Source organism: Pelophylax lessonae, assembly GCF_965119305.1.
Source record: "Pelophylax lessonae genome assembly, chromosome: 2".
Classification (NCBI taxonomy): Eukaryota; Metazoa; Chordata; class Amphibia; order Anura; family Ranidae; genus Pelophylax; species Pelophylax lessonae.
Genome location: NC_138769.1, coordinates 749,158,531 through 749,173,613, shown reverse-complemented (window position 1 = coordinate 749,173,613; position 15,083 = coordinate 749,158,531). Strand labels below are relative to the sequence as shown.

The following is a 15,083-nucleotide window of genomic DNA, read 5'->3' as shown; positions in this document are numbered from 1 at the left end:
TGTCGGGTATCAATTTACTCGGCGTAACATCATTATTTTATATTTTATCAAAAATGGGGTTATATTTTCAGTTTTTTTTTCATTAAAATTCATTAAAGCATACTTAAAAAAAAAAATGACTGCGCAAATACCACGTGACATAAAAAAATTGCAACACCCACCATTTTATTCACTAGGGCCTCTGCTTAGAATATAAATAATGTTTGAGGGTTCTGAGTAATTTTCTAGCAAAAAAAAGAAAAGGAAAGATGTTTTTTACATCAGGCAAAAAAGTTAAACAAAAAAAAAATGGGCAGACTCAATATACTACTTGGTCTTTTTCTGCTGTCCCTTTTCTATGTTTCTATCATAGGCATGCGCACAGGGTGTGTCAGGTGTGCCTGGGCACACCCTAATCACCCTGTGTGGTGCCGATTTCCCCTGTTTAAACCTCTGATATTTCACCAAAGCCCCCCAAAAAAAAAAATAAAGATAAAAACTACTGACACCGTCCACTGCCCTACTGAGATCATCCACTGCCCTACTGACACCGTCCACTGCCCTACTGAGATCATCCACTGCCCTACTGACACCGTCCTCTGCCCTACTGACACCGTCCACTGCTCTACTGACACCGTCCACTGCTCTACTGATACCGTCCACTGCCCTACTGACACCGTCCACTGCTCTACTGACACCATCCACTGCCCTACTGATGCCGTCCACTGCTCTACTGACACCGTCCACTGTCCTACTGATACCGTCCACTGTCCTACTGACACCGTCCACTGCCCTACTGACACCGTCCACTGCCCTACTGACACCGTCCACTGCCCTACTGACACCGTCCACTGTCCTACTGATACTGTCCACTGCCCTACTGACACCGTCCACTGCTCTACTGACACCGTCCACTGCTCTACTGACACTGTCCACTGTCCTACTGATACCGTCCACTGCTCTACTGACACCGTCCACTGTCCTACTGACACCGTCCACTGCTCTACTGACACCGTCCACTGTCCTACTGATACCGTCCACTGCCCTACTGACACCGTCCACTGCTCTACTGACACCGTCCACTGCTCTACTGACACCATCCACTGCTCTACTGATACCGTCCACTGCCCTGTTGACACCATCCACTGCCCTACTGACACCGTCCACTGCACTACTGACACCATCCACTGCCCTACTGACACTGTCCACTGCACTACTGACACCATCCACTGCACTACTGACACCGTCCACTGCCCTACTGAGATCATCCACTGCCCTACTGACACCATCCACTGCCCTACTGACACCGTCCACTGCTCTACTGACACCATCCACTGCACTACTGACACCGTCCACTGCCCTACTGAGATCATCCACTGCCCTACTGACACCATCCACTGCCCTACTGACACCATCCACTGCCCTACTGACACCGTCCACTGCTCTACTGACACCATCCATTGCCCTACTGACACCATCCACTGCCCTACTGACACTGTCCACTGCTCTACTGACACTGTCCACTGACCTACTGACACCGTCCACTGCTCTACTGACACCATCCACTGCTCTACTGACACCGTCCACTGCTCTACTGACACCGTCCACAGCTCTACTGACACCGTCCACTGCTCTACTGACACCATCCACAACTCTACTGACACCATCCACTGCCCTACTGATACCGCCCACTGCCCTACTGACACCGTCCACTGCCCTACTGACACCATCCACTGCCCTACTGACACCGTCCACTTTTCTACTGACACCATCCATTGCCCTACTGACACCGTCCACTGCGTTACTAACACCGTCCACTGCCCTACTGACACCGTCCACTGCTCTACTGACACCGACCACTGCCCTACTGATACCATCCACTGCCCTACTGACCCCGTCCACTGCCCTACTGATACCAACCACTGCCCTACTGACACCATCCACTGCTCTACTGACACTAATCTCTGACCTACTGACATCATCCATTGCCCTACTGACACCATCCATTGCCCTACTGACACCGTCCTCTGCCCTACTGAGATCATCCACTGCCCTACTGACACCGTCCTCTGCCCTACTGACACCGTCCTCTGCCCTACTGACACCGTCCACTGCTCTACTGACACCGTCCACTGTTCTACTGACACCGTCCACTGCCCTACTGACACCGTCCACTGCTCTACTGACACCATCCACTGCTCTACTGACACCGTCCACTGCTCTACTGACACCGTCCACTGCTCTACTGACACCATCCACTGCCCTACTGACACTGTCCACTGCTCTACTGACACCATCCACTGGCCTACTGATACCGTCCACTGCTCCACTGACACCGTCCACTGCTCCACTGACACCGTCCACTGCTCCACTGACAATGTCCACTGCTCTACTGACACCGTCCATTGCCCTACTGACACTGTCCACTGCCCTACTGACATCATCCACTGCCCTACTGACACCATTCACTGCCCTACTGACACCAATCTCTGCCCTACTGACACCATCCACTGCTCTACTAACACCATCCATTGCCATACTGACACCGTCCACTGCTCTACTGACACCATCCACTGCTCTACTGACACCATCCACTGTCCTACTGACATCGTCCACTGCCCTACTGACACCATCCACTGCCCTACTGATACCGTCCACTGCTCTACTGACACCGTCTATTGCCCTACTGACACCATCCACTGGCCTACTGATACCGTCCACTGCTCTACTGACACCATCCATTGCCCTACTGACACCATCCATTGCCCTACTGACACCGACCACTGCTCTACTGACACCGACCACTACCCTACTGACACCGTCCACTGCCCTACTGACACCGTCCACTGCCCTACTGATACCAACCACTGCCCTACTGATACCGTCCACTGCCCTACTGATGCCGTCCACTGCTCTACTGACACTAATCTCTGACCTACTGACACCATCCATTGCCCTACTGACACCATCCATTGCCCTATTGACACCGTCCTCTGCCCTACTGACACCATCCACTGCTCTACTGACACCATCCTTTGCCCTACTGACACCATCCATTGCCCTACTGACACCGTCCATTGCCCTACTGACACCGTCCACTGCCCTACTGATACCGTCCTCTGCCCTACTGACAACGTCCATTGCCCTACTGATACCATCCACTGCCCTACTGATACCGTCCTCTGCCCTACTGACATCGTCCACTGCCCTACTGATACCGTCCTCTGCCCTACTGACACTATCCACTGCCCCACTGACACCGTCCATTGCCCTACTGACACCATCCATTGTCCTACTGACAACGTCCACTGCCCTACTGACACCTTCCACTGCCCTACTGACATCATCCATTGCCCTACTGACACTATCCACTGTCCTACTGACAACGTCCACTACCCTACTGATACCCTCCACTGCCCTACTGACACCGTCCACTGCCCTACTGACACCGTCCATTGCTCTACTAACACCACCAGCATATATACACACATGTGTTTGAGCTTTGAGGTGCACACTCTAATGCAATATGTACACCTATGGTTTCTATGTAGGAGAGCTGGAAGATGGAAGTAGTACAAATGAGAAGCCGCAGACTGATGAGCTCATCTCTCTGCTCTCTCTTCTTATCAGTATGCTCTTAGATCTGCAACAAACCTGATTGGCTTCTTGTGCTTCCATCAGGACTAATTCTGTAATCCCAGCATGCCTGCCAGTTCCTCAGCCTCAGCACAATACAGCTTGGTTCCCCTACCTGTAACTGCTCAGACAGAGCTCACCTCATTTCCTGGCTGGAGAACGTCCAGCATCAGGGCCATCTCTACCTAGGGCAAAAGAGGCAGCTGCCCTGGGCCCAGTCACTGTTGTGGGGCCCAAAATGGCTGCCCCTTGAGCCCGCAAATGGTTAATAAGTGGATTTGGGAGGGCCCAAGAAAATATTTGCCCAGGGTCCAATCAATATTAGATGGCACTGTCCAGCATTATCTAACCCTTTCCTCCCTAGCCTGACTGTCCCTGGCCTGCCACTTCTCATTCATTGGGTTTCAGTTTTCCTGATCATGGAGGCTCAGCATCCACTTTTCCAGGTTGACATCCAGCCATCAAGGCATTTAATTTGAATAGCTCCTCCCACTGCTTGCACCAGGACTGATGGCTTTTAAGAGGAGTACAGAGGCAGGGTGCGGTGATGTTTTTAGGAAGCTATTTACCGCCCCCTCCCACCAGCCATTATCTGCCTGTATTGCATAGAGAAGTACAAATTGAATATATACTGTAGTATGTAATGAAAAAGTCATTACCAAGTTGGTGGGGGGGGGGGGGGTAGACCAGGGCAGACAAAGTATAAGCAGATTAGTTTTAATGAAAAGACAAACTGTCCGCCCTCCTTACCCAGTGTTCCCATCCTAGAAATGTACTAACCAGTGATATCTTTCCTGTGCCCATTGTCCAGGTAACACCTCCGGGAACCGTAGGACGGCCAATATAAAAAGTATCGGCTACTCCGACCTCTTCTGCCTCTCCAAGGAGGACCTGAAGGAAGTCCTCACCGTGTACCCCGATGCCAAAGCCATCCTGGAGGAGAAGGGACGGGAGATCCTACTCAAGATGAAGAAGCTGGATGAGAAGCTGGCGGCCGACCTGGAGGCCAAGCAGCAGGAGATGGAGGAGAAGGTGCTGAGGCTGGAGGCCAACCTGGAGTCTCTTCAGACCAAGCTGGCCCGGCTCCTGGCTGAACTGGAGTCCAGTGCCGGAAAGATCCTCCAACGGATTAAACGCATGGAGTGGGAGATTAGCCTGTGGGAAGAGGAGCCTACAGAGAGCAAGCCCATCGAGGATGAAGAGTGACCCAACGATGGAAGTCACTAGAAACCCATGTGGTGGGCTACCATCCCGATGCAAGATAAACCAGGGGTGTGAGGGAGTAATTTGACTGTTCTACAAAGCTTCCAAGGAGCCAATATAGCCACTGTTTTAAGAGAAATACAAAATCCAAGAGATTCTGCGATTATATGAAGTTAGCAAGTCAACTTAATGACTCTAAAGGTCCATTAATAATAAAAAAAATTGCTGTGCATTTCCAAGTTATCCCTGTAATATGTTTAAATTGTTTATTTCCTATAATTCTCAGCTCTATCTAGTGACCCTAATAGTGGATTTTCCTGAAAAAATGCAATAAGGACAATACCACATTGTGACCACTAGATGGAGCGGGAATAAGCATTTTAGACACATTACGGGGATTTTTTTTGCAATGGCTGTATGAATAAGGCTTTTGCGTAGCAATTTTTTATTTTATTTTTTATAAATAGACCTTTTAATATGAGGTTTACACAATCCAGTACACCCCCACAGCTTAATTCTCACATAGGTCTTGGTGGGTCTGTTTCCATAGGACACATGACTATAGCATTGACAGGACCCTGTCTGTGAGAGGCAATCAGAATAATACAGTGGGCTGGGCTGATATAGTGCTGTACAGAGATCACTGAGCCAATCACATCAGTCTCAGCAACAGAGAGGTTGTGTGTGCTGCAGCTCCTCTTCTCCAGACACCAGGGGGCCAGGTGAGTTACCTGGCCCCAGTGAGGGTGGGATATTCTGGGGATGACCTGGGCGATAGTCCCCCTGAGGAATCTGACCTGTGATCCAAAACCACAGCTTTACCTGAAGACCTCAGCTATGGCCCCCCAAAAAAGGGAATCTACCCCCCGCTTTCAGACAGCGGGTTACTTATCACCTAAAGAGAAAAAAGAAGGAGGAAGAAAAGCTGGTAAGTCTGAAAGCTGACTACAGGAAAAAAGAAAGCTGTGCATGATAAAGCATGGAGCAAGAAGCGTCAGAGTCTGAAACTGGAGGTTAAAGTTTTGGAGGATGCTATAAAGTGCCAGCAGAATGTAGTCAAAGTGTTGAAGGAGAAAAGCAGAGCTTTCAAGGAGAAGTTCCAGAACAAGGAAAGGTCCCGGAAAATGAGGGCTGACAGTAGGGGTGGAGAGTGAGGAGGGGGTCCTGGATGCTTCCCCTGAAATCCCATCCACCTCAGGATCTGCTTCACCGGAGGAAATGGAGTCCTCTGCCTCCCCTCCTCCCCAGCAAGCTGGAGGAACAGCACAGGAGGTTGAGGAAAATGGCGGAGGGCTCCTGAACTTGATTCAGGCAATGGAAGTGGAAGAACCTTTTGATTTTCAGCAGATTCTGAGGATAAGGACGATGGTGAGGACTCAGTACCTGGACCTTTAACCGTAAAGCTCACTAAGAAGCCATGCTTTGTAAAAACTGTCAGTATGAACTCCAGCATGGAGAGCAGCATAGACAGCAGGGTGCAGAGCAGCGTGCAGAGCAGTGTGCAGAGCAGCATGGACAGCAGTGTGCAGATCAGCATGGACAGCAGCATGGACAGCAGTGTTTTGGAGGGAAAACCTCCTGTGTCTGCACAGGACTTTGCAGTGAAGATGGCTGCTGTGTCTGCAGGATTAGACTCTGCTACTAAGATGCCTATGACTGTGAACTCTGCTGCTATGGCTTCTATGTCTCTGCACAATTAAAGTAAGAAAAGCATGACTGTGAACTCTGCTGGGGGGGGGGGGGGGAGGAGGAGAAGGGATCTGCCATTTTTGCTGAGCAGTCACAACTGGTTGCTGCAGGTATAGCAGATAATGTGGGAAAGGAAATGGCAGCTTCACTGTGAAAGGTGCTACTAAAATCCCAGGAAGAGTGACAAGGAGTGGAAGACTTTTTACCTAAGAGGAGTATGTTGGGGGAGGAGGAGGTGAAGACAGCAGCATCTGGTGTGAGTGGGTCTGCTGGGAGCAGTAGTGCCATGGATGGGAAAATTAATGTGAATGATAAAGCTGCTTGTAATGCTGGTAAGGGGAATTTATGTTTGTTGGTGGATGGTGTGACAGCTGCTGCTGCCTCTGGTGTGACAGCTACTGCTGCTGCCTCTGGTGGTGATTTGCAGAGCGGGGGTTCTGAGGCTTCTGCAACCAATAGTGCAGCTTTGAGATCTGGAGTGCCTAATCCTGCAAGTAAAACCTATGCTGGGGCTCTGTCTGGGATGAGGGGGGTCACATCAGGCAGGCACCTCAGGGGGGGGAGGTCTGCTGCAGGTCTGCCATCTGCACCCCTGTCTTTTAGGCAGAGGAATGTAGTGCTGCTTAGGTGGGAAGGTGGGGGCGCCCCCCTGTAAGGAGGTTGGTTGTGGGCAAGATTTTGGTGATGGGTTTCAAGGTAGATGACAACTTTGCTCTGATCAGTCCAGTAGGCTCCTATGAGTGTGATCTCTCCTTTGTTCGCCTCGAGTCTCTCGATATGTTTTGGGAGAAGTATAAGCGCGTGTATAGGGGTCTGCCGGAGTGGGGGGACTCACACCAAACATGGAAAAGGCAGAGGAGAGGGGGGGGCTGTTCCAGGGGTCCCCAATGTCTCTGTCCCTGTTGTCTCAGTGCAATCAGGGGCTATGGAGGGAGCTGGACTGGTGTGCAAGGTTGCACCAAACCCCACTCCCTGTCGTGTGAGGACCGAAGGGCACAAGGCAACGGGAAAATGGAGTGAATGATGGTGGGGGTTCTGGAGTGAAGTGTGGGGGGACTGTTGTGGTGAGTGGGGTGGGTGATGTTGTGGGTGATGGTGGAATGGAAGGGGAGGGGGAGGGGGCTTTGCAGTCAGAGTTGTCTAGAAAAGATATGGTGTGGTTGGAGGCAAAAAGAAAATCTGGGAAGAGGAAGAAGGATGTACCTGAACCTGAGAGGGTGGAGGTGTCCAATAAGTTTTCCAAAGGTGGAGGATGAAGGTTCTTCGGGTGATGAGTCTGTGTTTTTCATGAAAGAGGAATCACAGAGAACATTAAAGCGTGTAGGGTCTTCGAATAGGGAGGGGGGTAGGCAGGCTAAGTAACGTGTACCTCAATCATCCTGATGGCCATTCCCAATCCTTAAAAAGTGGCGACCATTATTGTTGCCAGCATAAAACCAGTAAGTGCTCGTAACATGGCCTTTTTTTTTGCTCAGCAGGTTTGATGCTGATATTTTCTTTTTGCAAGAGACCCAGTTGTCTAGTTTGGCTGATATTCATCTGGCGAAGTGGGAGCAGAGGCGTGGGCCCTCCTTCTGGTCTCTTGCGGCCGAGCCTTACACTGCAGTTGCAGTACTTTTTTCCAGCATGGTAACCTGTCGGCGGATTATTAAGGTAGAAATGGGGAGATGTATGGCCTTAGACATCTCCATTGGGAGGGGGGGTAGGACCTGCGCCTGATTAACATCTATGGGCCCCAGACAAAATGGGACAGTAAATGCCTCCTCATGAAGATCAAGCCTTTTCTCTTTACAGCCCAGCAAGTTGTCTTCGGTGGTGATGTCAACACTGTTACTAGGACTAAGGACAGGAAATGTACCAGACGACACGTGTTTACTTTTCAGCGAGGTAGTAGTCAGAGTAGAATAGATAGGTTTTTTTTTTTAGGGGAACTCCACCTTCTCGCACCCGTGTGGCAGGCGGTGAAGTTTTCCGATCACTGTATTCCAGGGATTCCCAAACTATGGCCCTTCAGTTGTTCAGGAACTACAATTCCCATCATGCCTAGTCATGTATGTGAATGTCAGAGTTTTACAATGCCTCATGGGATGTGTAGTTCTGCAACAGCTGCAGGGCCGTAGTTTGGGAATCCCTGCTGTATTCTGTCTGTGACTCTGAATTGTCCCTTGAACCTGAATTCGGCACTCCTGGAGTTTGAGAAGGTGAGTCAATCATTTGAGGATTTTTTTCAGGCACAGGTATCGATCATGGACTTTTGCAGCTGGGAGCTTACAAAACGAAGGATCGTTGGGTTTTTCAAGGCCATAGGAAGAAATAAACAGCTTGGTAAGTTTGCAACACACTCAAAAGACTCCACCCGGTGCATAAAAAAGTGCAAACACACAAAGTGAGTAACACAAAAAAGCACAGGGTGTGCGACAACGTATGGTCTTCCCACCGAAGAGGTAGGACCCGAAACCTCAATCCCCCGGGGCGCAAGGCTCCTGACAGGGACATAAGGTACTCATGGTCTGTCTGGCCGAAACCAGACCGACCCCGTTCTTCAGGGGGACTGCCGAAACAGCCCCCACCGAGTACTAAGTGGGGCTCCCCCGAAGGGAGACCCCATGGGAGAGGGCGAACTAAGCCAAAAGGCCATATCCACCCCCTCCCAAGACTTAAGGCTGGGCCCGAAGACCCACACACTCCAGTCTGTGCAAATAAAGAAAAAAGGTGACAGTGCAGTGACAAACTCCAAAGAAAAGGACAAACAAACACAGAAGTGGGGGAAGGGAAGTGGGGAAAGTGCGATGGTGCCATGTGAGGGACCAAGGCAGGCCTTCCAGCCGGAATAAAAAATTCCCCTGGTGCAAGCCAAAAGGCCTGTCCCAAGAGGCAGGTGTGAAAAAGGTGTGCATAGTGCAGTGACCAAGGTGCCAAAAGAACTCACAGCGAGCTGCCCCTCACCAGTGAGAAATTAAGGCACCCCTGGGCTGCCACCCCAGGGGCACTTACACTACGGGCTTTTTCTATCTCAGCCCCCGGCCAGACCGAGCGTAGCCTATCCCCACCAGCAGACCTCAGAACCTGGACAGCTTAGAGAGAGCTTACCTACAACTGGGGACAGGCCCACAAGCAAGCCAGATCAAAACCCAGGAGAGAAAGCCCTCCCCTCGCCATCCTGTTCCTCAGCCCATTACATCCAGGAGCAGTTCCACCGGGCTCACCCTCCAGACCGGCTTTCCTGCTCCCTTCAAACTGGTTAGGACAGTTCAACCCATTCAAATCAGGAGGCGGCGGGCCCCACATGCTTTCCCAGATGACCTACTCCCCATACCTCAATACTCTGAGCGCTCCGGGTTTCGGTCATACTGGTACTAGCTAAGGCCCATGCCAACTGATAAGAACAGATACTACACTTGATATTAGCCAAAAGGCAGAGAAGCTTGATAAGTTTTTTTTTTTTTTTTTTTTAAAGCCCGTAGCGTGTGCAACACACTCAAAAGACTCCACCCGGTGCATAAAAAAGTGCACACACACAAAGTGAGTAACACAAAAAAGCACAGGGTGTGCGACAACGTATGGTCTTCCCTCCGAAGAGGTAGGACCCAAAACCTCAATCCCCCGGGGCGCAAGGCTCCTGACAGGGACATAAGGTACTCATGGTCTGTCTGGCCAAAACCAGACAGACCCCGTTCTTCAGGGGGACTGCCGAAACAGCCCCCACCGAGTACTAAGTAGGGCTCCCCCGAAGGGAGACCCCATGGGAGAGGGCGAACTAAGCCAAAAGGCCATATCCACCCCCTCCCAAGACTTAAGGCAGGGCCCGAGGACCCACACACTCCAGTCTGTGCAAATAAAGAAAACAAAGGTGATAGTGCAGGTGACGGACTCCAAAGAAAAAGACAAACAAAACATAAAGGTGGGGAAGGGGAAGTGGGGAAAGTGCTATGGTGCCATGTGAGGAACCAAGGCAGGCCTTCCAGCCGGAATAAAAAATTCCTCTGGTGCAAGCCAAAAGGCCTGTCCCAAGAGGCAGGTGTGAAAAAGGTGTGCATAGTGCAGTGACCAAGGTGCCAAAAGAACTCACAGCGAGCTGCCCCTCACCAGTGAGAAATTAAGGCACCCCTGGGCTGCCACCCCAGGGGCACTTACACTACGGGCTTTTTCTATCTCAGCCCCCGGCCAGACCGAGCGTAGCCTATCCCCACCAGCAGACCTCAGAACCTGGACAGCTTAGAGAGAGCTTACCTACAACTGGGGACAGGCCCACAAGCAAGCCAGATCAAAACCCAGGAGAGAAAGCCCTCCCCTCGCCATCCTGTTCCTCGGCGGAGGGCTCCTGAACTTGATTCAGGCAATGGAAGTGGAAGAACCTTTTGATTTTCAGCAGATTCTGAGGATAAGGACGATGGTGAGGACTCAGTACCTGGACCTTTAACCGTAAAGCTCACTAAGAAGCCATGCTTTGTAAAAACTGTCAGTATGAACTCCAGCATGGAGAGCAGCATAGACAGCAGGGTGCAGAGCAGCGTGCAGAGCAGTGTGCAGAGCAGCATGGACAGCAGTGTGCAGATCAGCATGGACAGCAGCATGGACAGCAGTGTTTTGGAGGGAAAACCTCCTGTGTCTGCACAGGACTTTGCAGTGAAGATGGCTGCTGTGTCTGCAGGATTAGACTCTGCTACTAAGATGCCTATGACTGTGAACTCTGCTGCTATGGCTTCTATGTCTCTGCACAATTAAAGTAAGAAAAGCATGACTGTGAACTCTGCTGGGGGGGGGGGGGGGAGGAGGAGAAGGGATCTGCCATTTTTGCTGAGCAGTCACAACTGGTTGCTGCAGGTATAGCAGATAATGTGGGAAAGGAAATGGCAGCTTCACTGTGAAAGGTGCTACTAAAATCCCAGGAAGAGTGACAAGGAGTGGAAGACTTTTTACCTAAGAGGAGTATGTTGGGGGAGGAGGAGGTGAAGACAGCAGCATCTGGTGTGAGTGGGTCTGCTGGGAGCAGTAGTGCCATGGATGGGAAAATTAATGTGAATGATAAAGCTGCTTGTAATGCTGGTAAGGGGAATTTATGTTTGTTGGTGGATGGTGTGACAGCTGCTGCTGCCTCTGGTGTGACAGCTACTGCTGCTGCCTCTGGTGGTGATTTGCAGAGCGGGGGTTCTGAGGCTTCTGCAACCAATAGTGCAGCTTTGAGATCTGGAGTGCCTAATCCTGCAAGTAAAACCTATGCTGGGGCTCTGTCTGGGATGAGGGGGGTCACATCAGGCAGGCACCTCAGGGGGGGGAGGTCTGCTGCAGGTCTGCCATCTGCACCCCTGTCTTTTAGGCAGAGGAATGTAGTGCTGCTTAGGTGGGAAGGTGGGGGCGCCCCCCTGTAAGGAGGTTGGTTGTGGGCAAGATTTTGGTGATGGGTTTCAAGGTAGATGACAACTTTGCTCTGATCAGTCCAGTAGGCTCCTATGAGTGTGATCTCTCCTTTGTTCGCCTCGAGTCTCTCGATATGTTTTGGGAGAAGTATAAGCGCGTGTATAGGGGTCTGCCGGAGTGGGGGGACTCACACCAAACATGGAAAAGGCAGAGGAGAGGGGGGGGCTGTTCCAGGGGTCCCCAATGTCTCTGTCCCTGTTGTCTCAGTGCAATCAGGGGCTATGGAGGGAGCTGGACTGGTGTGCAAGGTTGCACCAAACCCCACTCCCTGTCGTGTGAGGACCGAAGGGCACAAGGCAACGGGAAAATGGAGTGAATGATGGTGGGGGTTCTGGAGTGAAGTGTGGGGGGACTGTTGTGGTGAGTGGGGTGGGTGATGTTGTGGGTGATGGTGGAATGGAAGGGGAGGGGGAGGGGGCTTTGCAGTCAGAGTTGTCTAGAAAAGATATGGTGTGGTTGGAGGCAAAAAGAAAATCTGGGAAGAGGAAGAAGGATGTACCTGAACCTGAGAGGGTGGAGGTGTCCAATAAGTTTTCCAAAGGTGGAGGATGAAGGTTCTTCGGGTGATGAGTCTGTGTTTTTCATGAAAGAGGAATCACAGAGAACATTAAAGCGTGTAGGGTCTTCGAATAGGGAGGGGGGTAGGCAGGCTAAGTAACGTGTACCTCAATCATCCTGATGGCCATTCCCAATCCTTAAAAAGTGGCGACCATTATTGTTGCCAGCATAAAACCAGTAAGTGCTCGTAACATGGCCTTTTTTTTTGCTCAGCAGGTTTGATGCTGATATTTTCTTTTTGCAAGAGACCCAGTTGTCTAGTTTGGCTGATATTCATCTGGCGAAGTGGGAGCAGAGGCGTGGGCCCTCCTTCTGGTCTCTTGCGGCCGAGCCTTACACTGCAGTTGCAGTACTTTTTTCCAGCATGGTAACCTGTCGGCGGATTATTAAGGTAGAAATGGGGAGATGTATGGCCTTAGACATCTCCATTGGGAGGGGGGGTAGGACCTGCGCCTGATTAACATCTATGGGCCCCAGACAAAATGGGACAGTAAATGCCTCCTCATGAAGATCAAGCCTTTTCTCTTTACAGCCCAGCAAGTTGTCTTCGGTGGTGATGTCAACACTGTTACTAGGACTAAGGACAGGAAATGTACCAGACGACACGTGTTTACTTTTCAGCGAGGTAGTAGTCAGAGTAGAATAGATAGGTTTTTTTTTTTAGGGGAACTCCACCTTCTCGCACCCGTGTGGCAGGCGGTGAAGTTTTCCGATCACTGTATTCCAGGGATTCCCAAACTATGGCCCTTCAGTTGTTCAGGAACTACAATTCCCATCATGCCTAGTCATGTATGTGAATGTCAGAGTTTTACAATGCCTCATGGGATGTGTAGTTCTGCAACAGCTGCAGGGCCGTAGTTTGGGAATCCCTGCTGTATTCTGTCTGTGACTCTGAATTGTCCCTTGAACCTGAATTCGGCACTCCTGGAGTTTGAGAAGGTGAGTCAATCATTTGAGGATTTTTTTCAGGCACAGGTATCGATCATGGACTTTTGCAGCTGGGAGCTTACAAAACGAAGGATCGTTGGGTTTTTCAAGGCCATAGGAAGAAATAAACAGCTTGGTAAGTTTGCAACACACTCAAAAGACTCCACCCGGTGCATAAAAAAGTGCAAACACACAAAGTGAGTAACACAAAAAAGCACAGGGTGTGCGACAACGTATGGTCTTCCCACCGAAGAGGTAGGACCCGAAACCTCAATCCCCCGGGGCGCAAGGCTCCTGACAGGGACATAAGGTACTCATGGTCTGTCTGGCCGAAACCAGACCGACCCCGTTCTTCAGGGGGACTGCCGAAACAGCCCCCACCGAGTACTAAGTGGGGCTCCCCCGAAGGGAGACCCCATGGGAGAGGGCGAACTAAGCCAAAAGGCCATATCCACCCCCTCCCAAGACTTAAGGCTGGGCCCGAAGACCCACACACTCCAGTCTGTGCAAATAAAGAAAAAAGGTGACAGTGCAGTGACAAACTCCAAAGAAAAGGACAAACAAACACAGAAGTGGGGGAAGGGAAGTGGGGAAAGTGCGATGGTGCCATGTGAGGGACCAAGGCAGGCCTTCCAGCCGGAATAAAAAATTCCCCTGGTGCAAGCCAAAAGGCCTGTCCCAAGAGGCAGGTGTGAAAAAGGTGTGCATAGTGCAGTGACCAAGGTGCCAAAAGAACTCACAGCGAGCTGCCCCTCACCAGTGAGAAATTAAGGCACCCCTGGGCTGCCACCCCAGGGGCACTTACACTACGGGCTTTTTCTATCTCAGCCCCCGGCCAGACCGAGCGTAGCCTATCCCCACCAGCAGACCTCAGAACCTGGACAGCTTAGAGAGAGCTTACCTACAACTGGGGACAGGCCCACAAGCAAGCCAGATCAAAACCCAGGAGAGAAAGCCCTCCCCTCGCCATCCTGTTCCTCAGCCCATTACATCCAGGAGCAGTTCCACCGGGCTCACCCTCCAGACCGGCTTTCCTGCTCCCTTCAAACTGGTTAGGACAGTTCAACCCATTCAAATCAGGAGGCGGCGGGCCCCACATGCTTTCCCAGATGACCTACTCCCCATACCTCAATACTCTGAGCGCTCCGGGTTTCGGTCATACTGGTACTAGCTAAGGCCCATGCCAACTGATAAGAACAGATACTACACTTGATATTAGCCAAAAGGCAGAGAAGCTTGATAAGTATGTCACCTACCAGCGTTTGCGGAGGAAGCTTGATAGGCTTGTCTCGAATAATAGAGTTTCAGAGAGGATCTTTGAAGTTTAACACCTGCTCAGGGAGTGTCAATATGACAGGCATGCCCCTTTGGTTCTGGAAAGGGGTTATGGGAAATATCACTCTCCCGACCCTTACCAGGCCTGGTTGACAGTACGGGTTCTTGACCAAGTCCAAGTCAGGGATCCTGGAAACCACCAGGTCATATTATGCTGACCTCCTGGGTAATAGAGGTGTCGATCGGGCAGGCATGTCATGTTTTCTGGATTCTATTCCAGGACTGGAAAATGGCAGTTCTCTGGTGACTTTGACAGAGGACATCACTGCAGATGAGGTGGCTATGGCTATTGATAAGCTTGCCATTAAGAAGTCGCCTGGGCCAGATGGATTGACAGC

General features: G+C 50.9%; 1 protein-coding gene across 1 annotated transcript in view; it reads left to right on the top strand.

Moving 5' to 3' along the window:
- CNGA4 (cyclic nucleotide gated channel subunit alpha 4) overlaps positions 1–4,821 on the top strand; it is a gene marked incomplete at both ends in the record, with an annotated part of 23,478 nt that extends 18,657 nt beyond the window's left edge. The window contains one exon of the mRNA XM_082245122.1: positions 4,427–4,821. Within this exon, the coding sequence (XP_082101248.1) occupies positions 4,427–4,821 (395 nt within the window). The remainder of the gene's footprint in view (positions 1–4,426) is intronic.
- Between the last annotated feature and the right edge of the window lie 10,262 nt (positions 4,822–15,083).